Consider the following 27,500-nt stretch of genomic DNA (forward strand, 5'->3'; position numbering starts at 1 on the left):
GATATTTTAGGTGGTTACTAGTGTGTCGCAATGCAGTTGTTGTCATATTTTAGGTGGTTACGAGTGTGTTGCAATGCAGTTGTTGTCATATTTTAGGTTGTTACTAGTGTGTCGCAATGCAGTTGTTGTCATATTTTAGGTGGTTACGAGTGTGTTGCAATGCAGTTGTTGTGATATTTTAGATGTTTACGAGTGTGTTGCAATGCAGTAACTAAGGCTTTTGCAAGTCTAAATTGTTACGGTTGTGTGTGTCGCCATGGAGTTGATCAGTTTTCCAAGTAGCTGATGTTCACTAAGGAGTTCTGAAGGTTCCCATACTGTTGCTAGGGTGTTTTATCTTACAGCCTGAGACAGACAGACTAATTCCTACAGTATATGACAGAAATCACATGAGCTCAATAGTGCATGATACAGCTGCAATGCAATACTGAGTGTTCAAACTGTAACCTTTGAGAAACAGTAATAGTGGCACTGATGCTTCCTTTAGCAAATAGCAGTAATAAAAAATGGATTTGAGTCTGCGCCAACCAACATTTCACACGTTTCGGATTCTGCAGATTGATCACTAAACTAAAACCACGCGGCAGAGGGTTTCTGAGAGAAGTTAAACTCATTCTGTTGCGTTTAAAGCCTTTGATAGAAATACAGTCCTCAGAGCAGCGAAAGGGAAAAAAAAGCAGAGGATTTAATCAACAGACTCCTTTTTCATCAGAGCGCAATAATAGGAAAATATTATCATCAATCCTCAAAACTACTTCTGCTTCACTTTCAAGGACATTCGCTAAATGAAACACCTTCAGGATTACAGGCTTCCTTTCTCTTTTTGTCTTCCCTCGCTGATAAACACACACCTCTTCTCTTCTCATCCAGGAGAGATATTTATAACCGGCTGCCTAATTACAATAAAAATAATCAAATCTCCATCTTTTAATCTCCCAGGCTGGAAGGTGCAGATAGCTTGTCAAAGTTCTGCCTTTGAATTACAATTAAGGGTTTGAGACGTTAAAAAAAAGGCAGAAGTTTTAATTCCCTCAGCACTGAAGGAGCCTTCGCATTACACAGAATTAAAACGCTCAGCTGTGTATGCGCTTTATAGCCACTTGCATGAATTATACTGTTTTCAGTGTGTTGTGTAATATCATTGTGCCGGCTGTAGCCAGAGTACAGCAGCAAACTTCCTTGAGTATTAGACAATCCTACACTCTAAACCCTGATGTTGTCATTACTAAAGATATTAAGGTATAATTGAGTTAACATTACTAAAAAATACCAAGTTTTGTAATATAATGTGATGTGTTTTTATATAGTGCATTTATTGTGTATGGCCATACACCCGAAGCCCTTCACAATCATGAGGAGGGGTCCCTGTACACCACCACCAGTGTGCAGCTCCACTTGGATGATGCAATGGCAGCCTCAGGTCAACAGCGCCAGTGCTTCACCACACACCAGATATAGGTGGAGTGGAGAGACGGTGATAGAGCCAATTCAGAGGATGGGGATGATTAGGAGGCTATGATGGGTAAGGGCTGAGAGAGAGTTTGGCCAGCCCTGCTGAAAAATCCAGCTTTAACCAGCCTAGGATGGTTAGCTGGTTTTAGCTGGTTAACTAGCCTGCTTTTAGAGGGGTTTTGGCCACTTCCAGGTTGGAAAGTGACCATCTAAAACCATCTAAAATCAGCTTGACCATCAAGGTTTAGGCTGGACATTTTGTCTGGGCTCCCAGCCTGGCTAGGCAGGTCAAGCTGGTTTTAGCATGTCATCTGTTGAATCAGAAGCTGATCATCATATGAATGCATCAGTGTGTCTGTGCTTACTGTTGGGCTCAGATGTGATTTCCCTGTTCTTGTAGAACCAGGATACGGCCGGGACAGGAGAGCTGATGACGTCACACACCACTTCAGCATCGTCACCCTGACGAAACTCCTGCGGCGTCTTGACCTCGCGGAACGTCAGCTTCTCTGTGAGCACACACACGCGCACACACACACACGCATGCACACACACACACACACACACACGCGCGCACACACACACACACACACACACACACACACACACACACACACACACAGTGAGAAATTAATCAGCTGTGCTTATGCTTACTCAAATCCTGCAATTAAATGCCGAGCTTATGTTTCCAGAAAAAGATGCATTTTGGCTCTTAAAGGGACAGTCCACTCAAATATGATCATTTAGTACTCATTATTTAATCTTCTTTATGTGATTTTATTTTACACACTTTATTACAATGTACAATTAAGGCTTTAATCAAACCACTAATTAAAACTCAATTAAAACAAAAATAAAATTATCTCTACTTCATGAACAATGTTCGTCCCGAAGTTATACAAACCCAGCAGTTTATTTTAAGAGGTAGCAATGTTTTCTTTTGGCCATTTCCACTGAGTGGTACGGTACGGTACGGTTCGATTTGGTACGCTTTTATGGCTGTTTCCACTGTCAAAAAGCGTACCGAATCAAACCGTACTGTGCCACTTTTTCGGCACCCTTTCAAAAGGGTCCCAAACACAAGAAACTGTACCAAAAGGCGGAGCTAGACGCGCAGCTGAACGCTATTGGTTTACAGAGATCCATCATTCGCTTACGCAACAAGCCAGAATGAAAACAAATGACCCGCCATGTTTGAAATACACAGCGAGCGATTACATCGGAATTATATATACATATAATGGTCGATCCGGGCTCAAACAAACCTTGCCGTCGTCTTGATGAACGGCCACAAAGCATGGAGTAGAGCAGAATCTTCCCTATGCCTTGTAGTTTTTTACGAGCCAGTCTAAGGAGCGAGCGCTTTCGCTTTCTTGCTTGCGCTCGCCTATATCTGTATAAATAACAAACTTCTTGAGCTGATGATAATCACGTGCGCTTGATTATTGACAAGCTTTGGAAACCCGATCCAGTGAGAAGCTGACAAATGCGAGAATGACACATTCAGAAAAGGATAAACGTGAGAGTGGAGCGCGGGAAAAAAGGAGCACGTTATTTCTTCAGCAAGCGTGAACAAACTGCATTGTTTTAATTTTTATCTTCCCCTTTTGGACTAATATGAACTGGGAATGATGGAATCACTCTCTAACAGAGGCTGCATGTGCTGCTGAAGACTGTAGGCTAGACTTTGTGTTGTTTTGAACCTAATTAAGGATGAAATGTCTGCTGTGTGTAGTTTTTCTGTAGTTGGTAACATATCGAAGACTGTAAGGGTCTGTACGTGTTCATACATGTTAATTTATTTATTTAACATAACTGCAGACGTTACAGTAGGCTATTTCGCACTGAATCATTGATCTGCAGTTATAATGAACTCCTGTTCATAGAAAAGTTAGTAATAAACATTTATACACAAGTATTTATGTGAGTAAAGCGTCTGTTTTGTGAGAAGTATTTTCATATATGTAAGCGACCCGTACAGCTGTATTGTAGAGATTTCCTCGAGCGAGAATAATGCGACTGAAACTTTCTGTATATTTGATATAACAAACTTCTTGAGCTGATGATAATACCGTGCAACGTTACGTAATTGTAGAAGTGTCTCCGTCATCTGATCCATTCAAAAAGAAAAGGACAAGCGTGAAAGTAAAGCGCGGTAATAAAGGAGAAACCCGGCAAAACACAGGAGCAAAAGTGTTTAACAACCTGAATCATGAACAAACTGCCATGATTATCTTTGCCTTTTGGACTATTATGAACTGGGAATGACAGAACGACTCTCTAACAGAGTTTGCATGTGCTGCTGAAGATTACACACCCAGATGACAGGTTTGCGCTGACTGTTGGCTATATTGCGTGTGTTTTTGAACTCAAATAAGTACTAAATGTATGATGTTTGTAGTTTTTCTGTAATTAATAATATATCGGAGACTGTAAGGGTCTGTACGTGTTCATATATATTCATTTATTTATTTTATTTAATCACAGACGTTACAGTAGCCTATTTTGCACTGTCATTGATCTGCAGTTATAATCAACTCCTGTTCATAGAAAACGGCGGCTCGCCTCCGAGTGGAGGGCTTTCCCGATGCAACCAGTTTGTCCACTTAGCTCACAGCGTTGCGTCGACGGAGCGGAGGCCCCTGAGGTGGAGGAGGAGCCGGCCGCGGGGAGGACGACCGGGATCGGAAATCAGGTAAGACGAAAAACGGAATCCTAAAAAAAAGGGCGAGAACGCGGCGGGATCCGAAAACGCGGTCGAAATCGAAGACGAGGGCTTTTGCTTTTTTTTTTTTTTTTCTGGACGGCTTTTGCAAACCGTGGCTCGGGTTTAGGGAAGGAGGAGGAGGAAGAGGAGGGCGACCGAGTCGGCCGATCCGGCGGCTTTTCGCGCGAGAACGGCGCGGGCGCGAACGGCGCGCGCTCCCGAGAGGCGTCCGAGACGCGAAAAAGCATGCACAGTGGCCTCTCGAAACAAAAACCGCTCGAATACGTACCTCCGGGGATGTAAATCGCGGTCCGCAGAAACGTCCACAGGGCTACATTTCCACAATGAGCCCAGGTTGCTTTATAGTGGAAACGCAAGCCTGATAAAGGTGACCCTTACCAACCCGAACCGTACCGTACAGTACCAGTCAGTGGAAACGAGCCATTTGAGTATCTTGTAAAAAATTTATACCATTGGAACTATTAGTAATTTTTTAGTTGATGCATTAAAAAAACAACTACATCTGTTAATTAAAATAAAATAATTGTTGTCTGAGGCACAAATAAAAACTATTTTAACTATTAAAAACGAACTCCAGATCAATTCCAAAGGCAAAATTTCTCATTCATTCTTTATTGCTGTCCACACTAATATGACAGCTCTATCCAGTCATTTGTGTGTGTTTATTTCTCAGCATTCCTCCTGTGAACATGTACCTCTCTGAAACCAGCTTGATGCCTCACAGAAGCGCTTCTCTAATGACTCAGAGTGTAATGACGAATGAATCAAGCTGTTTCAGTGGCTAATCAAACTGATTATTTTCCGTCCTCGTCTCAGCATGCTTTGAATATAATAGCATTCATGGCTCGGCTCTCCAGTAAGCGTGCCTGTAAACAGAGTGAATCTCTGTGCTATTTTTTTCTAGTGAGTCTGATCATTTGGCTGGAGCTCTGAGGTCAGGCCAGAGCGTCACACTGAGCCTGCTTTCCACATAGACACTATTACACACATACAGTGAGGAAAATAAGTATTGAACACATTGTCATGTTTTGTTCCTGGGAGTAAGACTTCTAAAAGACATGGAAATAAACCAGATTTTGGTAAAACCCAAACAATACAAACATAAAAATGAAACAAAACAATCTGACAATGAGTTCTGTGTAGTAGAAAGAGCTAACCTACTGAAATGTATTCAACACTATACATTAAAGGCTTGCTTGGTGCTGTCAATTTAAAGACGCTTCTCATATGGAGAATGAAGCCTCATGCATTGCTCAGGTGTGAGTTTCTCACAGACTTCAACAGAGTGTCCAAATCTTGATGCTTCTGTGGGTCTCGTCTATCAAATCTGAGCTTTATTCTGTATTCTTTATTGGATTCGGATCAGGTGATGGGCTGGGCCATTCTACAGCTTGATTTTCTTTCTCTGAAAGCATCCTTGGCTGTGTCTGGATCATTGTCTTGCTGAAATGGTTTGATCTTCATCCTTCTGCTGATGTAGATGTTGGACTGAAGCAGTTGATATTCATTCACACTGAGGAAGAGGCTTACTAAAGAACTACTGAGAGATTCCAGCTGCTGTCTGGGCTCTCACTGCCCACCTACACCTCCCTTTCTTCATGTGTTCAACACTTTTTCCCTGCGTCTTTTCATTTCAATACACATAACTTCATTTCTAAACTAATTAGATTTATTTTCTTTGCGTATATGGATTTCTTTGGTTGTTACCAACATAACATTTCAAGTCAACGATCCCTTTAGAAAGATGTTTTCTGAGAAAAATGCTGACGTGTTCAATACTTATTTCCCTACTGTACATTCAGCATTTAAAAACGCTGAAGGTTTTCAGCTTAAAGACAGACTGTTCAGACAGACTGAAGGCCATCTGACTGAAACATTCCAGTGTTTTCATTTCAGAGCAAAAGAAATGAGCCGATTCCCTCAATTTAGTCAATGACATCGCTGCTACGTTGTGCATTAATCTTCATAAAAATCTCCTAAAATAAGGATCCCATAATGTAATAAAGCTTTTATAGAAAAGTAGTACAGAACATTCAGTCAACAGTTCTAACAAAAAAAGATTATATACTTTTATATAGGACCATTTGAATAATCTAAAACTGCTATAGAAATGCTTTGTGCAAAAGAAGGGAGGCTCAAGGATCTTCATGGCATTATTGATATCAATACACACTCTTTGTTATATGGTTATATCTTTGTTATTAGTTGAATGGTATATTACAATACAAAAACCTTGTAATAAACTGCAGCACATTTTCTGGTATTTTACAGGCTTATTTCTCTAGATATTATTTATTATATTATATAATTTCAAACTGCTAAGATGTCATTAGAATTCACTTTATTAGACTGTAGAGTAGGCATGGGATGATAAACGTTTTCAAGGTATACCACGTTTTGGAAAAGTCGAGGTTTTAAAACTGCCAACATTTTCTGCTATATCGTTCCCAAGGTATGTGTAAGATTTATTTATTTAGTTTTTTTTGTTTGTTTTTTTAGGACAGTAGTATGTCCAGCAGAAAAGATACTATATTAAAAGATGCTATTTTAAAATGTAAAGAAATCTGTGTTTTAGAAACTAATGAAGACAATGATAAAAATATTTTATGTTGATAAAATATTGATAAAATATTTTGTGTTCAAAGAGGAAAAAATATTGTTGTATTTTTTACCCAGACATTTAAAAAGAATTTATTTTAGAGCAGTACAATACCGTGATCCCTTAATATTTTTATCCAAGGTTATCATACTTTCAGAATCTTATCCCGGCCCATGTCTACTGTAGAGTTGAAGGGTGTACTCCCACTAGGCAGGATTGTCTTGAACCATGCCCGGGAGCACTTGCCTTCACTCCTCTCTCCCCCTCGGCTCACACTCACACTGCAATTTTCAACCCAGACTCATTCTGATTACACACCCCTGTATACATTTCTGGAGCTACGTCCCAGGAGTGTTTTTTTGTAGTTTGTGTTTTTCGTAAATCCACCAGAGGCTGCTGCATACGCTTCTTTACATCTCAAATTTCTCACAAGAGTGCCAATTAGGCCTGCTGTTCTCATGTAAATTTACCAGAGGCCGCAGCCAACTGATTGGCCGATTCCCCTACCCACCCTCTTCCCTAAACCCAACCAATAGTGTTTTCAAAAGCAGCGATTGACCAGCGCTCCCTGCCATCCCTAAACTCAATCGACAGTATTTTCAAAAGCAAGAAAAGGAAAAGCCCCCTGATTTTTACCATGTTTTCAGATTTGTCCACATTCTCACCCTGTTATTTACTTGTTTTTTATTTATTTTTTTAGCTTCTGTTTTTGTTTTACCAACGTTCTTGAACCCTTCTGCACTGGACTCGAACCCTGTTGTCGCAGTCAACTCAACTCTGCATCTCAAATCCGCTGACGTACCATAAGTGGTCAACTGGTAAGCGAGAAAATGAACAGCATCATAACATCCCCGTAGCGTTTATCTTAAAGATGAAATGCAGTCATAAGTAGCTTTGGCTACATATTTTGCGCTCTCCAGAAATGTATACAGGGCTACACTTTCAGAACGAGTCTATGCTGGCAACCTTCAGAACCTGAGCACACTTACGTCACCGATATGACTGTTCAGGTTAACAGAAGAGAAGCACTCCAGCCTCCGTACAGTGGAGATTACATTTGTTATACTGTTTTGTGTTATTTTAAGTTGTTTGGGATGCAGTGACACACAGTCTTCCTGAGCAGAACCACAACTTTTGACTTTTTTCATAACGGAGGTTTGCTGAAGGTGCAGCTGTCGTGCAGTGAGGGGTTTGCAGCTTTAATAAACCATGACAGCTCACGTTCATTGAAAAGTAAGAATGATTAATACATGCATATGAAACAGTCCCTTAAAAGTGACGTCGCATCTTCAGTTCTGGGATCAGGTGCACTTTGCACTCACAAAGCCCAACCAAACCACGATATAACTCACCTCTTCCAACCGGGCAAGGGCTGGCCAACTTAACTGGGCCGGAGCACTCACACTTGTCAAACAAACCGGAAAATAGGTGTCAAACATGCCTGAGTACAGTTCAGACAGCCTAGTGCGAGTACACCCAAATTTTCAACATCAAAAGTGGACAGAACAGAGATTAGCATCCCATAATGCAATTCACAACCGCAAATAAACAGAAAACACTTATATGGAAGCTGTTCATTAACAGATATTTTTACAGTGCACAGTTTACGGATATAAGACTGGACAAAGCATTTTCTCTATTATAAATTGCAGTCTGACTAATGCTTGTGTTCCTTTGAGGCTTCAGCATGCAGTTGTTCAACCTCTTCTAAAATAAACTCGGTTATATCCTATTTTAATGAAAAATTAAGTTTTGATAAATTTCAGTCTGGTTTCATAGCACAGAATCAGCATTTCCGAGGGCAGCTAATGTCCTTTAATTAAAAGTTGACTCCTGCAGTGTTGCTTTAGTTGATTTCATATACAGTATACCACATGCAAGTAACTGCCCTAAGTTTACTTTTATTCCTCAAAACAGAGCCCTTTTCCATTACAATCATTCATTTTCCTTCCGCTTAGTCTCTATTTCAGATGTTTTACACAGTGGATGCCCTCTCAGCTGCAACCCAGTATTGGAAACACCCATACACACTCATTCACACACACACACATACACTACAGCTAATTTAGCTCATCTATTGTGTTAGGACTAAGGGGGAAACCAGAGCACACGGAGGAAACCCACGCCAACATGGGGAGAACACGCAAACTCCACACAGAAACCCCAACTGACCCAGCCGGGACATTAAAATCAGATGCTTTTAACTATTCATAGCTTCTGTTATCTGTGAGGCACCCCAGGGTTCTACTTTGGGATCGTTATTGTTCTCATTATGAACGTTTCCTCTTGGATCTCCTGAATGCAGTATTTCATGTATTTGTTTTATACAGATGACACCCAGATAGAATGAGTGTGTATGAATGTTTCCCAGTGATAGGCTGCAGCTGGAAGGGCATCCACTGCATAAAACATATGCCGGATAAGTTGGCGGTTCATTCCGCTGTGGTGAGCCCTGATTAATAAAGAGACTAGGCCAAAAAGAAAATGAATGAATGAATGAATGAATGAACACCCAGATGTATTCGTCTCTAAATAATGGAGATGACTTAATTTTTTTAAAAAGCTTTCGCAATGCATGATGAATAATAATATTCGCCAGTTTAAACAGGAAAAGAGGAACACTTGCAGTTTATTGCCCTTATGTCAAATGATCTAGCTGCAGTATACAGGTAAAGTCAGAATTATTACCCCCCAATCCCCCCCACACCCCTGTATATTTTTTATCCCCAATTTCTGTTAAACAGAAAGGTTTTTTCTAAACACCACACAACCCAGGCTCTTTCTGATTACGTACTCCTGTATTCATATCTGGAGAGCACCAAATACGTCCCAGGAGATATGTTTTTTTTTTTTCGTTTGTTTGCTTTCGTGAATCGTCTGTGTACGCTTTTTTCAGATCTCAAATTTCTCTTCGCACCTGCTGTTCTCACGTAAATCTAGCAGAGACTGTTGACTGACTGATCGACCCATGACCATGCCCACCCCCTTCCCTAAATCACACAGTCAGTGTTTTAAAAAGCAATGCAGAAAAAGAAAAACCTTCGTGGCTGCCTGATTTAACCACGGTTTCATATTTTACCACGTTCTCACCCAGTTATTTATTTGTTTATTTTATTTTTTTGGGCTTTTGCATTTTGTTTTACCCGCTTTCAGGATTAGTTCTTTGCCGGACTCTCGTACCCCGTCGTCGTGGTCAACTCCAGCGCTAATGGTAAGCTGGTAAAAATAGGAAAGTTGTCCACATGCAGGTGATTGGTCAGCTGATATGCTTGAAAAGGAACAGCGTCATCCCACCCCATGGCGTTTCTTTTAAAGACAAAATGCAGCCATACATACCTCTGGCTACATAATTCACGATCTCCAGAAATGTATACAGGGGTTCGCTTTCAGAATGAGCCTATGTTGACATAATAGACTTGTTCTGGAGACAATCCAAAACTAATATTGCTTAAAGGCGCTAAAAATACAGACCTTAAAATGGCTTTAAAACAATTAAAAACTGCTTTTATTCTGGCCGAAATAAAACAAATAAGACTTTCACCAGAAGAACAAATATTAGAGTAAATACTGTGAGAAACTCCTAAATCTGTTCAACATCTTGGGAAATATTTGAGAAAGAAACTGTGACCTCTCTGTTATTGGCACTGATGCTAGTTGATAGTATAGTATAAAACAGCAACTCACGGTAAATCTCCAGCACCACTGTGGCTTCTTGACTCTGTCCTTTAGCATCCGCAGCCTGGCATCGGTATATCCCAGCATCCTCTATGATGGCGTTATAGATGGTTAGCCTGGACCGAACGCCCTCGGTATGAACAATCACTCGCTCGTTTGAGATGATCCGCTCGCCTTGAGGACTGAACCAGTTTATGCTAACCGGCTCACCGATGGCTGAACAGTAAACACAGAATAAACACACAATTATAGTTAGCAACACCATTCATTCATTCATTCATTCATTCATTCATTCATTCATTCATTCATTCATTCATTCATTCATTCATTCATTCATTCATTCATTAAATTATTCATTCATTCATTCATTCATTAAATTATTCATTCATTCATTCATTCATTCATTAAATTATTCATTCATTAAATTATGCATTCATTCATTCATTCATTCATCCATTCGTTCATTCATTTATCCATTCATGCATCCATCCAATCATTCAAGTTTTCATTCATTCATTCATTCATTCATTTATTAATCCATCCATTAATTTATTTCTTTATTCATCCATTCATCAATTTATTAAATTATTCATTCATTCATTCATTCATTCATTCATTCATTCATCCATCCATTCATCCATCCATGCATTCAATTATTCATTCATTCATTCATTCATCCATCCATCCATCCATCCATCCATCCATCCATCCATCCATCCATCCATCCATCCATCCATCCATCCATCCATCTATTCATTCATTCATTCATTCATTCATCTATCCATTAATTTATTCATACAATTATCCATCCATTCATTTAATTATTTATTCATTCATCCATCCATCCATCCATCCATTAATTCATTCATCCATCCATCCATCCATCCATCCATCCATCCATCCATCCATCCATCCATCCATCCATCCATCCATCCATTCATTCATTCATTCATCCATCCATTCATTTATTCATCCATTCATCCATCCATTCAATTATTTATTCATTCATTCATTCATCCATCCATCCATCCATCCATCCATTCATTCATTCATTCATTCATTCATTCATTCATTCATCCATCCATCGATCCATCCATCCATCTATCCATCCATCCATTCATTCATTCATTCATTCATTCATCCATCCATTCATTCATTCATTCATTCATCCATTCATTCATTCATTCATTCATAATTTATAAAACACATTTACGCATAAAAAACAACCAGGGTTGACCAAACTGCTGTACATGTGACAGATACAACAAATAAAATACACTATACTGAGAACAGATCCATGAAATATACTCAACTACCTCCCTTTCTTCATGTGTTCAATACTTTTTTCCAGCGACATTTCATTTTGTTACACAAAACTTCATTTGTAAACTAATTAGATTTATTTTATTTGTATATGTGGATTTCTTTGGTTGCTATCAACATCCGGTAATAACTTCAGGTCAACAGCACATGATTAAAGTGGTTCAAAACATCATCAAAAACTACTTAACAACAGCCATTCTTGTCTTAGGGCAATTTTTGAAAAACTTTTTTGATCCTCTTTGAATGCTGACTTGTATACATACCGTTAATAAGCTTTTTTCCTCTTCAAAACTGGTGTTTTACAAAAATATATTTATACACTGCCTATTTATAAACTACTCATTTGCATCAGGTTTGCACACGCCACTGCTTTACTCCGGCTGTAATTTGTGACGGCTCTTTAGCTCTGGCAGGCAGTGACTTTAATGAAGCGCCACATGGAGAATTAGTGCACACCATATGCAAACGCAGGTGCTCTGGTCTGTGGAGTGGCTCGCTGGAGGTCATAAAGCAGCCGCGTGGGAGTCTGGATTTCTGTACTTCTGGCCTGTGCAATCAGAAGAGTCTGAACTCCCCATGAGAGCTGGAGCCCGGAGCGGCTCACAGATGGAGCAAAGCAGGCGGCCGCGGGTAGATGGTTGTTAGCGGGTTAAAGGGTGATCGTGGAGGGCGAGGAAAGAGATGCATGGACAGAACAGGTGAGGAACCCAGTAGAGTTCAGTCTAGCGGGTTAATTGAGGAGTTTTGTGCTCTTTGCTTCTATGATGCAACACCAGATCAAGGTGGAAGGCATCATGCGGGAGTTTCTACACATTTTCTGCCCTTTGCAGGTTGTTTTTGGTCTTTTCAAGATGTTTTCAGTGAGAAAATTGAGTGCTGAAAATAAGTTTTACCAATTTTTATAGCTCCTTTTATCTGTGGGGTACCTCAGGGTTCTGTTTTGGGACCGTTTTTATTCTGAGTATTTAAGCTTCCACTTGTTTTTCCATTGAAATGTAAAATGTAAAGACTTTTACACTATTTGTAAATTATTAAAAACTGTTTTATTCTTCTATTTTGCTGTCGCAACATATTTAAGGTACAGGGCTGAGGAAAGAGATGCATGGACAGGAGTTTCTACACATTTTCTGCTCTTTGCAGGTTGTTTTTGGTCTTTTTTAACATGTTTTCAGTGAAAAAATCGAGTGCTGAAAAGTAGTTTTACCACTTTTTATCATTTGCAGCTCCTGTTATTTTTTGGGTACCTCAGGGTTCTGTTTTGGTATCGTTTTTATTCTGAGTATTTACGCTTGGTTAAAAAGCTCTTCATTGAATTTAAATAATGCATTAAATGTTGAACCATGATTAATAAATGTTATACAAGAAGCGCTCGATCATAGTTCATGTAAGTAAATACATTAACACTAATGAAACCTTACTGTGACTAGTTAAAAGTTAAATAAATACATACATGCATGCACACATATACACTTAATTATGTGCCATTTTAATACTTAAATGAATATATATTTTACAAAGAATGCAAAAGCTGTATTTTTAACACATTTCCATACGCACATTTCAAGTAAATTGTGTTTAATTTACGTAAATAGAGCAAGTCAGTTTTTAATAACACATTATGCAGTAAGTACACTAATGTTATTGTACTAATAGTATACTTGTAAGTGCACTATGTGCAAATTAACACTTTTCAGTTAATAAAAGTCTCAGGTTTTGAGACAGGTTTGAGTGAGAAACAGACAAGTTGATAATCTCACCATCACACATTTCAGGCGACGCTTAACAGATTTAACAGATTAACATGTCTATTCACTTCAAAAGTCACTCAGACTAGTGTTATACTGCTTTACGGATGCGCGCGCGCATGTGTGTGTGTGTGTGTGTGTGTGTGTGTGTGTGATTGCTAGTCCCTGATCATGGTATTAAAAAAAAGCATCTGATACAGATGAAAGTAAATAATGATGAATGTTTGGCTAAACTAAAAAGTAAAAGATGGTCATAAAAATAAAATAAAAAAAAAATAAAATAAAAAAATAAAAAATAAAATAAAAAAAAATTTTAAAAAATAAAATAAAATAAAAAAAATAACAAAATAAAAACAAAACAAATCAAATCAAATAAAAATCTAATCAAATAAAAACTAATAAAAATAAAATAATATAAAAAAATCTAATAAAATCAAATAAAATACAAATAAAATAAAATAAAACAAATACAATAAAAAACAAATAAAATTAAAACAACTAAAATTAAAAACAAATAAAATTAAATTAAAAAAATTATAAAATAAAAAAATAATACAATAAAAAACAAATACAATAAAACAAAAAACAATAAAAAATAAAATACAATACAAATAAAATAAAAAAGAATTAAATAAAAAATAAAATAAAATAAAAATAAATTAATGAAAATAAATAAAAAAAAACAAATAAACCATTAAGTACATAAACAAACAAACAAACAAATTAAAAGTAAAAATAAATTAAAAGAAAACACTTATTCACACACACACTCACACACTACGGCCAATTTAGTTCATCAGTTCCCCTATAGCGCATGTGTTTGGACTGTGGGGGGAACCGGAGCACCCGGAAGAAACCCACGCCAACATGGGGAGAACATGCAAACTCCACACAGAAACACCAACTGACCCTGCCAGGACTCAAACCAGCGACCTTCTTGCTGTGAGGCGACAGTGCTAACCACTGAGCAGAAAAATGTCCATGCAAATCAGTCACTTCTATTGCACATTCAATGTGAAGCAAACGTCATGTGACCATCACAGAAGAAACCGCATTGATGACCTCAGATAACCTGAGCCGGTTTAGCAGTGAAGTGAGCTTAATGTGATGATGCTCGAGTGTTTCTGTCTTTATGAAATGATTTATTGTGTCTGCAAATCCCCGGTGGGCTTCAATCACCCCTCTGATCAATTCCTTCCTGCTTGTTTTTCTGTGCTATATATTAATAGAGCGGGACGCGCAGTGAAATTCACCACTGCTGGCATACGGATGATGATGAGAAAAAATCCATCTGTAGTCATGGCAACAGCAGTTCATGCGTGTGGGAAAGCAGACGATGAGGAAGTTAATCACTCGCTGCTGTATACTGTGATCAACAGGTGAAGTCTACAGGTGTGCAGAGAAAATACAGGTAACACTTTAGTTTAAGTATCAACCATTTACTACTGGCTTATTACCTGCATATTATGGAGATATCAACTGTTTATTACACAATATCAATACCTAAACCCAAATACTGTCCTGCTAATGATTAATAAGCTGATAATTAGTAGTCTTTTGAGCTAAAGCTATTAGTTAAATGTTTGTTAATAGCATAGATTGTACATTAAAATAAAGTGTGAAAATCCTGCACACACACACAGCCTTGAATACACTTTTAAAACACTTTACATCTTAGAACTCTCTTTTTAAATTCAAGCAAATTTTGCATTAAACTTTTGCTGAAATGCAAAAAAAAACAAAACAAAAAAACTGTAAAATTAAACAATTAAGAAATAAGAAATAAGTAAAAAAAAAATCTAAATAATTGCAATATATAAAACAAAAGAAAGGGTCATGAAGCTGACATTAAAACATCCTATTGATTAATAAATAAGATTTAAAATGTTAAATTATTTAATCAAGCCTGATATACAGACAACGTTATTAGCATTCTTTAAAAAATGTTAAGGAATATATATATACATATATATATATATATATATATATATATATATATATATATATATATATATATATATATATATATATATATATATATATATATATATATATATATATATATCACACATACATGCACAGTTGAAGTCAGAATTATTAGCCCGCCTTTGATTTTTATTTATTTTTATTACTATATTTCTTAAACGATGTTTAACAGATTCAGGAAATTTTCACAGTATGTCTGATTATATATATTTTTTTCTGGAGAAAGTCTTATTTGATTTATTTCGACAAGAATAAAAGCAGTTTTTTTTTTTTTAAAGCCATTTTAAGGTCAATATTATTAGACTCTTTAAGCTGTAAATTTTTTTCTGATTGTCAACAGAACAAACCATCATTATACAATAACTTGCCTAATTACCCTAACCTGCTTAGTTAACCTAATTAACCTAGATAAACCTTTAAGTGTCACTTTAAGCTGAATAGAAGTGTCTTGAAGAATATCTAGTCTAATAGTATTCACTGTCATCATGACAAAGAGAAAATAAATCAGTTATTAGAGATGAGCTATTAAAACTATTATGATTAGAAATGTGTTGAAAAAAAAACAGAAACTGGTGAAAAAATTAACAGGTGGGCGAATAATTACATTTTTTTATTTTGTTTTTTTTCAAGTGTTTAAAAAACAAACAAACAAAAGAAAAAAACAACAACAGATTATTTAAATAAATAAATAAATACACAATTAAACAAACAAACTATTAAATAATAAAAAAAGTTATTTACTAAATAAATAAGTGAACGAATAATATAATACATAACTAATATTTTAGGCTTTAATAATTAATTGGGCGTTAAAAATCGTTAATAGGCATGTCATTGGACAACAGTAGTTTTGTAGGTCGAAGAGGAATAATAATATTGACCTAAAATAAAATACATATACATGTACATATTTATAGCTGAAGTCAGAATAATCAGCCCCCCTGTTTATTTTTCCCCAATTTCTGTTTATTGGAGAGAAAAAAAGAATTTCAACACATTTCTAAACATAATAGTGTTAATAAAGCCATTTTAAGGTCAATATTCACTCCTTTAAGCAATATTAGTTTTAGATTGTCTCAAGAACAAACCACTGATATACAATAACTTGCCTAATTACCCTAACTTTACCCTAATTACCCTAGTGAAGACTTGAAATGTCACTTTAAGCTGAACACTAGTGTCTTGAAGTATATCTAGTCTAATATTATGTGCTGTCATCATGACAAAGAGGAAATAAATTAGTTATTAGAGTTATTAAAACTATTATGTTTAGAAATGTGTTGAGGACATTTGCTCTCTGTTAAACAGAAATTGGGGCGAATGGTTCTGACTTCAGCTGTAGTTATCAGAGCATCCTAATGTCCTTTCAGTGCTGATATTGCAGCGTGTGCTGTTGTAGAGTGCAGACGTGCAGCTGCTGTGTTTGGATGAGTGTGTTATTAAAGCTCACTTCTGCTGTAAATAAAGCTGCTATCTGCTAACGGCAGCTCTGCTTTCTGAACACAATCACAGCACTGACCTTCAGCACACACACTCTTATTATAGCCTCTACAACTGTGAGTAGAAACACACACACACACACGCACACACACAGACACACACACACACACAGACACACACACACACACACACACACACACACACACACACACACACACACACACACACACACACACACACACACACACACACACACACACACACACACACACACACAGACACACACACACACATACACACACATACCCACACACAGAAAAAAATAAAAAATAAAAATAAAATAAATAAATAAATAAATAAATAAATAAATATATATATATATATATATAATTAAATGAGTTTTAAATCTGCAATTTAAATCCGAACTCTGATGTTTTACTGTGATTTTGCTTAAACAAACAGCTTTTCTGAGCAGAAATACTGCATATTTTGGGACCAAATGATCTGAACACATTAAGATCCTGGTGTGGTGCATTATTAAGATGAATATCCTGAGCAGATTATTATGTAAATGGTAGTACTGCAGATGTTCTTACCTGTGCAGGTGAAGAATTTGGACTCTCCAACACTCATTTCCACTTTATTGAGAGATATGGACACCTGGAGCACAGCTGAAAAAGACAACAAGAGAACAACAAGAGAAAACATTATTATTACTATTATTATTATTATTAGTAGTAGTAGTAGTAGTAGTAGTAGTAGTAGTAGTAGTAATTCATCACATTCCTTCACTTCAGAGCATTTCTAAAGCAGCTTCACAATAACAAACATGGATAAATGAACTGTTAAACTAGTTAAACTCCTCATTATCATCACGTTAAGAGTAGAAATGGTGGATGGAGATCAGTCCTGCTTCTCAGATGGGTGTTTTGACAAATCTCACATGTGCACTCGAAAGTCTGACATCTCAAATTGAGCTCATGCACTTCATACCTAATGATCTGAGCTGCTTCATTTTATTGATCTATATTCAACATCCAGTGGCTCATTTGGGTTATTTTTATCAGTGCTGAACTAAACAAACATCAGAGCACAGCATCTTCATATGCAAATCAACCAAGACTCTCGGTTTTTTTTCTCTCTATTTTTTTAGACGCAAATTAATATGAGATTAATCTGACAGAAAGAACAAAAACTAACTAACCACCTATCCAACTAAATACATAAATGAATAAATAAATGAACAAATAAATGAATGAATAATGTTTCTTACTCTTGCCAGACTTAATAAACATTATTAAACTTTTACATGGAAAGAAACCCCGTCTAATCTTTGACTTCATAATAATAATAATATTTATTTATTCTTTATTCATTTATTTGTTTATTTATTTGTTTGTTTGTTTGTTTGTTTTTTGTTTGTTTACTTGTTAATTTATTTATTTATTCATTCATTCATCCATTTGTTTGTTTGTTCGTTCATACATTTATTTGTTATTTTATCCATCCCTCCATTTATTTATTTATTTATTTATTTATTTATTTATTTATTTGTTTATTTATTTATTTATGTTTCATTCATTCATTCATTCATTCATTCATTTTTTCCATTAATTAATTGATTAATTAATTATTAATAAATTTTATTTTAAACATTAAAACACAATTAAGACACAAAAGTGGATTCAAACAACTAATCAAAACAAATAATTTGAAAACAAGGCTTTAATTTCCCCCTTCGTACATTTTGTTTGATTACATTTTTTTCTAAGAAAAATCAATCAATCAATCAATCAATCAATCAATCAATCAATCAATCAATCAATCAATCAAGCATGTATGAATTAAATAATTAATACTTCTATTTTTTTGTTTTGTTTACAGAAGACAAAAATTAAAATGACTAAATCAACTGTACTAACAGTTTCTATTTGATCGTATATATACATTCATTTATTAATTTTCCTTCAACTTCCTGCAAACTCCACACAGAAATGACAACTGGCCCAGCCGGGACTCAAACCAGCGACCTTCTTGCTGTGAGGACACAGTGCTAACCACTGAGCCATGTGCTACCCCTGCTTCATTTAAAATAAATAATCTGATACATAAATAAATAATCTGATAAATAATCTGATAAATAAATAAATAAATAAATTTAAAAATAAATAAAAATTGTGACAGAAGAGCTCATTCTTTTTCATCTGAAATGATTATATTTCTGCAGTGCCGCTGTCCTTCAGAGCTCCAGATTCACCCATTCATCATCTCTAACAGTTTCACATTTAATACGATCACTTAATCATTGATATATTTTCATGAGCTCAGTTCAGAAGTATATTGGCTCACTTGTGCGTGCATACATCATGCATATAAATCCCCCCATATTAAATCACTGTAGTAAATTGTATTTGAGGCAGACAGCAGAGCGGGACGCCTCATTGTTCATGTTTTAAGCATAAACTCATTTTCCAGAAATGAAGATCGTCACTCGTCATTTTCTGCAGGAATGTATTTATTTTCCCCGCAGTGTTTCTGCCTACAGGTGTCAGTGTGGAGCCGGTGTGTGTGTGGATCTTTAACACGCCGAGCGCTGCTGATTTATTCCTGTCAGGGCCACGGTGGAAGGAACCAGGCTGTCCTTTATTGTTGTAGTTTTTGTCCTCAGACTCTGCTAACTGTGAGAGTGTCTAATCTGAGAGCGCACAGGCTGATTAATGAGCACAGCCCTGAACTTACACACTACACCACAGCACCACAGCAGAGTCTGACGACTGACACCTCAACAGCAGAGAAACACGTGTGTGTGTGTGTGTGTGTGTGTGTGTGTGTGTGTGTGTGTGTGTGTGTGTGTGTTTGTGTGTGTGTGTGTGTGTGTGTGTGTGTGTGATTCTGGTATTCATCACATTGTAGGGACCAAATGTCTTCTCAAGTTTAACAACAGTATTTTTTTACCTTGTAGGAACAAGGTTAAAGTTTAAAAGCTGCTTAAAACAGCTCTGAATGATCCCTGCTGAGGAATAAGAGTCTAAACTAGCAAAACTATCAGTCAATTTATTCATACATAATACAGTTACAGTTACATAATACAGTTTAAACTCTTATTCCTCAGCTGGGATCATTCAGAGCTCTTTGAAGCGGCTTTTAAACTGTAACCTTGCCCCTACAAGGTAAAAAAAAAAATACAGGTATTGTTAAACTTGAGGACAATTTGGTCCCTACAATGTGTTGAAAACCAGAACCACACACTCACACACACATTTCCAGCATGTGGCGTTCCATAAAAGGGATAAAAGCAGTGTAAAATCCGGGTAAAACTATTTGGTCACAGTGGGCTTTTCTCTTACGTCTGCTTCTGAAAACACTATTGGTTGGGTTTAGCAAAGGGTTTAGTGGTTTGCTAGCTGATCTGCATGTCAAGCACACCTTTATTGAGGATGTTTAAAAGATGGACGTGTATCTGAAACGTACAAAAAACACACCCTTAGTAATGTATTTCAGATTGACAAAAGCGTATACAGCGCCCTCTAGTGGATGTGTCATCTGAAATGTGCAACAAAATGTACCCAGAGCAATGCATTTTACATTTCAATGTAGATGAGGCACCTATTTCCACTCAGCTTGAACTAATATACATATATATATATATATACATATATATATATATATATATATATATATATATATATATATATATATATATATATATATATATATATATATATATATATATATATACTTATGTAAACCAGTCCAAGCTCATTGTGCCTCATCTACATTGAAATGTAAACTACATTGCTCTGGGTACGGTTTGTTGCACATTACAGATGACACATCCACTAGAGGGTGCTGTCTACATTTTTACTAAGGGTGTGTTTTTTGTATGTTTCAGATACACGTCCATCTTGTAAACACCTTTAAAAGGCAGTGCTTGTCGTGCAGATCAGCTAGCGATCCACAAAACCCTTCCCTTAACCCAACCAATAGTGTTTTCAGAAGCAGACGTAAGATAAAAGCCCACTGCGACCAAATAGTTTTACCATGATTTAACACAATTTTTATCTCTTTCATGGAACGCCACATGCTGGAAAAATGTGTGTGGTTCTGGTATTCAACACATTGTGGGGACCAAATGTGTACTCAAGTTTAACACTACCTGTATTTTTTTACCTTGTAGGGGCAAGGTTACAGTTTAAAGGTGGCTTCAAAGAGCTCTGAATGATCCTGGCTGAGGAATAAGAGTTTAAACTAGCAAAACTATCTGTCAATTTATATATATATACATATATATATATATATATATATATATATATATATATATATATATATATATATATATATATATATATGTATATTAGTCCAAGCTGAGTGGAAATAGGTGCCTCATCTACATTGAAATGTAAAATGCATTGCTCTGGGTACATTTTGTTGCACATTTCAGATGACACATCCACTAGAGGGCGCTGTCTAAGCTTTTGTCAATCTGAAATAAATTACTAAGGGTGTGTTTTGTTGTACATTTCAGATACACATCTATCTTTTAAACACAAAGGTGTGCTTGTCATGCAGATCAGCTAGCAAACTACTAAACCCTTTTCTAAACCCAACCAATAGTGTTTTCAGAAGCAGACGTAAGAGAAAAGCCCACTGTGACCAAATAGTTTTACCCTGAATTTACACTGCTTTTATCCCTTTTATGGAACGCCACATGCTGGAAATGTGTGTGTGAGTGTGTGATTCTGGTTTTCAACACATTGTAGGGACCAAATTGTCCTCAAGTTTAACAATACCTGTATTTTTTTTTTACCTTGTAGGGGCAAGGTTACAGTTTAAAAGCCGCTTCAAAGAGCTCTGAATGATCCCAGCTGAGGAATAAGAGTTTAAACTAGCAAAACTATTCATCAATTTATATATTTATTTTTTAGTCCAAGCTTATTGGAAATAGTGGCCTCATCTACATTGAAATGTAAACTACATTGCTCTGGGTACGTTTTGTTGCACATTTCAGATGACAAATCCACTGGAGGGCGCTGTCTAAGCTTTTGTTAATCTAAAATACATTACTAAGGGTGTGTTTTGTTGTTTGTTGCAGATACACATCCATTTTGTAAACATCTTAAGAATGACAATGTTTCTCCTAGAGATCAGTTAGCAAACTACTGAGCTAAACCCTTAACTAAACCCAACCAATAGTGTTTTCAGAAGCAGACATAAAAGAAAAGCCCACTGTGACCAAATAGTTTTGCCCTGATTTTACACTGCTTTTATACCTTTCGTTGAGCACAACATGCTAGAAAAGTTGGAGATTGATATAATAATAATGCATATGGAGATAGATATAAACATATACATTACAAATCATAGACAGTGTTGAGTGTTCATACAGTTTTAGCACAGTGTTCAGTTGTTTTGTGGTGTTTACATAGTGTTGTGTAAAGAGCTGCATGGAAATAATCCTCCATTCATCAATAATATGCCCATGCATATATAATTAGTGTTAAAAGGTGAAAAAAAAAGTGATAAAGTTGCCATCATACTGCCCCCTAGTGTTCATTTTACCCACAAACTGCAGCCAAACATGTGTTGAAGTGTGTTTTGGGGGTTTACCTAAAGCACATGTTTCCAATAAGTCCAATGCAAAACTATTTTTTACGTTTATATGCAATTATAAATGTCTGAATCCTCATCTGAGATCATTTAGACCTATTTAAAGATGCATTTAAACTGCCGATTGAAATTTTGAAAGTCTGAAGTTGAATTAAACCACTCGTTTTCCTCATTTCTTAACTAAAAAAAAGAAAAGAAATGAGCATCACGGATGACAAAGGGATGAGTAAATTAACAGGAAAGTCCACTGAGAAAGTACACTAATCCTTTAAGGTGTGAACAATGCATGTAAAGAATTATTGGAATTAATTACAGATGTAAATAAATGTGGAATGGAAAAGCATGCATGTACACAATAAGTGAACTGTATCGAATGATTTATTTGAATGCAAGTTAGGCCACTTATAAACAAAGCAGTGATTTTCTGCTAAACTGAAGTATTTGGTGAATCTGAAGACTGAAGGTGAATTATTGCTCCAGATGCCGCTCAGAGACAATAAAAAACAACATGGAGCTTGTTTGTGGGACTAATCGGATTAGTGTGTTCATTCATACGTGCTCGTTTGGCGGGTGTGAAAATTAATCTGAAATCGTGCCCACGCAAAATAATAAACACTAACCTGCACGAGTAATTAAACTGCAGAAGAGTTACAGGAGCATAATGCACATAAACATCATCTAACCAGCTCAAGTCAGATTAACACCGCAAACTTCCCAAACACACTGTCTTTTACTGCTTTACAAGAGCTTCACTCAACATACAGCTGGGTTTATTAGAAGCTAAACTATTATTCTTGCACATACATCCCAAGTAGTGTTCAAATATGGGGTCTTCAGATCATTTTTGTTTAATGTTTTTGACGTAATATAGAATGTTACTACAATTTAAAATAACTCAACACACTGTTAAATGTCTCTTAATTCTGTGATGTAAAGGTTGGAGCCTTGACTGGGCCAGTGTGCATTTCTGTGTGGAGTTTGCATGTTCTCCCTGTGTTGGCGTGGGTTTCCTACAAACTAAGGAAATACAACATACAACAAACTAAACAACTGCAGTAACTGAGCTTTAATGTTTATGTTTATTTATGTTCCAGCAAACCAGGCAAGCATGATGGAGTCATGTGGGAGTAATGTTCGCTATACGTCAGACTTTATTCAGCAAACATGTTTCAAATCTCTTATTATTCACATTAACACAAGTCCAAAACCCCTGCAAGCAAGTGTCAAAAATTGTAATATGTGAGATTTGTCATTTCCATTCGTTGTGCGATACTTGAAAACGAGCAATAACAGAGCCTGATGGAAACCCAGCTACAGACTAACCGAGAGGGGTCTGGCTGCAGACCTGGTGCAGATGCAATCTGAAAATGCTTTTTAATACGCCCACCTAACCCCACCCGTCACTGTGACGTCACTAACATTGAGTGCGTTGTGTCTGACATTGCATTGCTGAGTGATCTCAGCTTGCATCATAGAGGCTGCATCCAGATACTATTGGACTGACCCCGCACCAGTCATCTGTCAGCAGAATACAACAGTGCATATCCTTCAGTAAGTCATTATCAGTCAGAATGAGCCCATGCACCTTCTATTAGCTGTAATTAAGCAGACGGACTGATCCATGTGCCATAGGCAAACCCTGATTGACTGTGATTGGACAGATCTGAGACTCAAAGCGGCAGTGCAAGCTGGGATTGCAGAGGAACAGAGCGGGAGTTTTGTGTGACACCGACACACGCTGAGAAACCCTGCGGCGTAAATACAGCTACTGCTACACACCTGGGACGCTCTGATGTATAAATGTGCTTTAAAGTCTCACACACACCTGCGCAGCACACACACTTTACCACGTTTACCATGCTATACTTGCCTGGAGCTGTTCTGAACACTGCACAGTACAGTAAAGCTGCACAACACTCGCTATACGCTGAACAATGGACCTACAAACTATTTATATGAGCTGAATTTAAACAGACACATTAAGATGAACATTAAAACATTTCATTTGTTAAATTCATTCTTTCATTTTCCTTCGGCTTCTTTCTTTATTTATCAGAGGTCACCACAGTGGAATGAGCCGCCAATTATTCCAGCATATGTTTTACACAGTGGATGCCCTTCTGGCTGCAACCCAGTATTGGGTAAAGCCCATACACACTCGTATGCACACACTACGGCCAATTTAGTTCATCAATTCCCCTATAGCGCATGTGTTTGGACTGTGGGGGAAACCGGAGCACCCGGAGGAAACCCACGCCAACATGGGGAGAACATGCAAACTCCACACAGAAACAACAACTGACCCTGCTGGAACTCGAACCAGCGACCTTTTAGCTGTGAGGCCACAGTGCTAACCACTGCGCCACAATAAATAAAATGAAATAAAAGAAAATAATAAATAAAATAAAAACAAAAAAAAAGTTTAAATAATTGATTGTTTATAAATAAATTAAGACATAAATAAACAAACAAACAATAAATAGCAATAACAGCAAAACAAACAAACTAAATGAACAACACAATAAATAAATAAACAGACTTTATGTCAGGATTTTTGGATAGAAACTCAGGAATTCAAATAAATTCATACTAGCAAAATAAATAAATAAATAAATAAATAAATAAAAATAAATAAATAAATATATAAAAATAATAAAAACAAATAAATAAATAAATAAATAAATAATAAATTATAAAAAATAATAATAAAAATAAAAATAAAAAAATAAATAAATCAATTGTAATAAATATATTCATTCATTCATTTTCCTTTGCCTTAGTCCCATTATTAATTAGCGGTCACCACAGTGAAATGAACTGCCAACTATTGTTACATATGTTTTACGCAGTGGATGCCCTTCTAAATGCAACCCAGTACAGGGAAACACCCATACAAACTCATTCTCTCTCACACACACTAACACACACACACACGTTTGTTTTTGTGGAAAATGGGGACATTACATAGGTTTCCATTCATTTTATACTGTTCTAACCATATATTATATTGCCCTCACCCCACCCCTAAACCCAACCATCACAGGAGACTGTGTGCAGCTTTACACTCTGATTAAACTCATCCTGTGGGATTTATAAGCATTTTTTGAAAATCAGGACGTCACCAATGTCCTCATATTTCACCTCCTTTTTGTAATACCTGTGTCATACTCATGTCATTATACAGATTTGTGTCCTGATATGTCACAAAAACATGTACACACACTCATACACTACGGCCAATTTCCCTATAGCGCATGTGTTTGAACTTTGGGGAAACCGGAGCACCCGGAGGTGCAACTGACCCAGCTGGGGTTTGAACCAGCGACCTTCTAGCTGTGAGGCCACAGTGCAAACCACTGAACCACAATAAATAAAATGAAATAAAAGAAAAGAAAAGAAAGAAAAAAATAATAATTGAATGTTTTTTAAATAAATACATACATAAATAAACAAACAAAGAAAAAATAAATAGCAAAAAAAGCAAAACAAATTAAAAATTATAAATAAATAAATGTTCTCTCAGTTTTTGTTTCCTTCACAATTTCAAGTCTACATCTCACACTTCTGACTTTTATGTCAGGATTTTAGGATATAAACTCAGGAATTCATAACAAATTCATATTAGTTAAATAAATAAATAAATAAATAAATAAATAAATAAATAAATAAATAAATAAATAAATATATTATATATATATATATATATATATATATATATATATATATATATATATATATATATATATATATATATATATATATATATATATATATATGACAGTGCCAACCATTGAGCCACTGTGCCACCCAATAACTGAAAATTTTAGGCTAAATTCATAACGACAACATGAATTGACAACAAGATAAACATGTCAGCAGTGAAATCCTCCTGCCTCCTGCTTTTCCCATCGTGTGTAAGAGTGGATCAGATGCAGTGCGAGTCAGATCAGCCGTCAGGAGCGTCTCCCGGGATGCACTGCTCCTGACAGTGTCTCTGCTGCTTTCATTTCAGTGAGATGTTCGTCAGCGGAGCATCTGATTCCAGATCAGCTCAAACACACCAGTGCACATATGCTGAGAGTGAGTGGAGAAATCCTCACGTTCCTCCAACACTACAGGTCTAAGGGTCTGTTCACACAGGATGCATTCTTCCTTTCCAACACACTACTTTTCTATTGTTTTTCAATGTAAACATTATATAAATATGTTGTCATAAATGTGAAGAAACACAGGTAATATTCTGTATCATGCTTTAATTAATGAAAATCATCAAATTAAACCTTATTTTAAAACATTATTGAACAATCTTAATGCTTTACACTGTCTTTTAAATATAAATGAATGACTAAATAAGCTTCTTCACCACAAGCTCGTGTCAGCTTTGAGAAACTAAAACAGCTTTAATATTACTCTCCCAAATAGGACGCAAATATCAGCAGAAAATTCATCAAAATTACCAAACGTAAACCTTCAAAGCAATTAAAGCCATCTCGAATAAAAGCATCTGCCAAACTCACACTGTAAATGAGGCCTCACACTCTCCGTTAAGACTTCACCGCGGTAAAGTGCTCGTGATCCTGACAGTAAAAGGCTAATATTACATTTTCTGCAATATAATCATAATGCTCGAATGGACTTTATGGGCCGTAACAGAGCTTCTGCTTAGTCTTCACTTTGAGAAAAATGTGCAAGTGACAAATAAAAGGCAATAAACAGGACATTATCTCAACATGCTAATCATACCACGGCAGAATCAGGTGTGTGTGCTGAATAATAGACATGCTCTAATAGACGGAGCTGTGTCTTTATTTCTAGATGTCGCTCGTCTCATTGGGTTAATTAAACAGCCGTGTGTTTCTCAATGTGACAGTATTGAGGTGCTGTGGGTTCAGTCCAGTCTCACAGTGAGCTGGAGATCTAAAAATACAGACATTTCACTGCTCCA

The 27,500-nt window shown here is 36.4% G+C and overlaps 1 protein-coding gene across 16 annotated transcripts in view; it reads right to left on the minus strand.

The window, feature by feature from the left end:
* Positions 1 to 27,500, minus strand: part of zgc:152904 — a 404,441-nt gene that overhangs the window by 57,252 nt on the left and 319,689 nt on the right. For 15 of the 16 annotated variants that reach the window (XM_073949165.1, XM_073949158.1, XM_073949162.1 and 12 more), the window contains 3 exons: positions 17,545 to 17,619; positions 10,464 to 10,670; positions 1,818 to 1,961 (listed from right to left, as the gene is read on the minus strand). In XM_073949165.1, the coding sequence (XP_073805266.1) occupies positions 1,818 to 1,961; positions 10,464 to 10,670; positions 17,545 to 17,581 (388 nt within the window). In that variant the 5' untranslated portion in view covers positions 17,582 to 17,619. 16 annotated transcript variants of the gene reach the window in all.

The sequence above is a fragment of the Danio rerio genome, chromosome 1 (genome assembly GCF_049306965.1).
Source record: "Danio rerio strain Tuebingen ecotype United States chromosome 1, GRCz12tu, whole genome shotgun sequence".
NCBI classification, from domain to species: domain Eukaryota; kingdom Metazoa; phylum Chordata; class Actinopteri; order Cypriniformes; family Danionidae; genus Danio; species Danio rerio.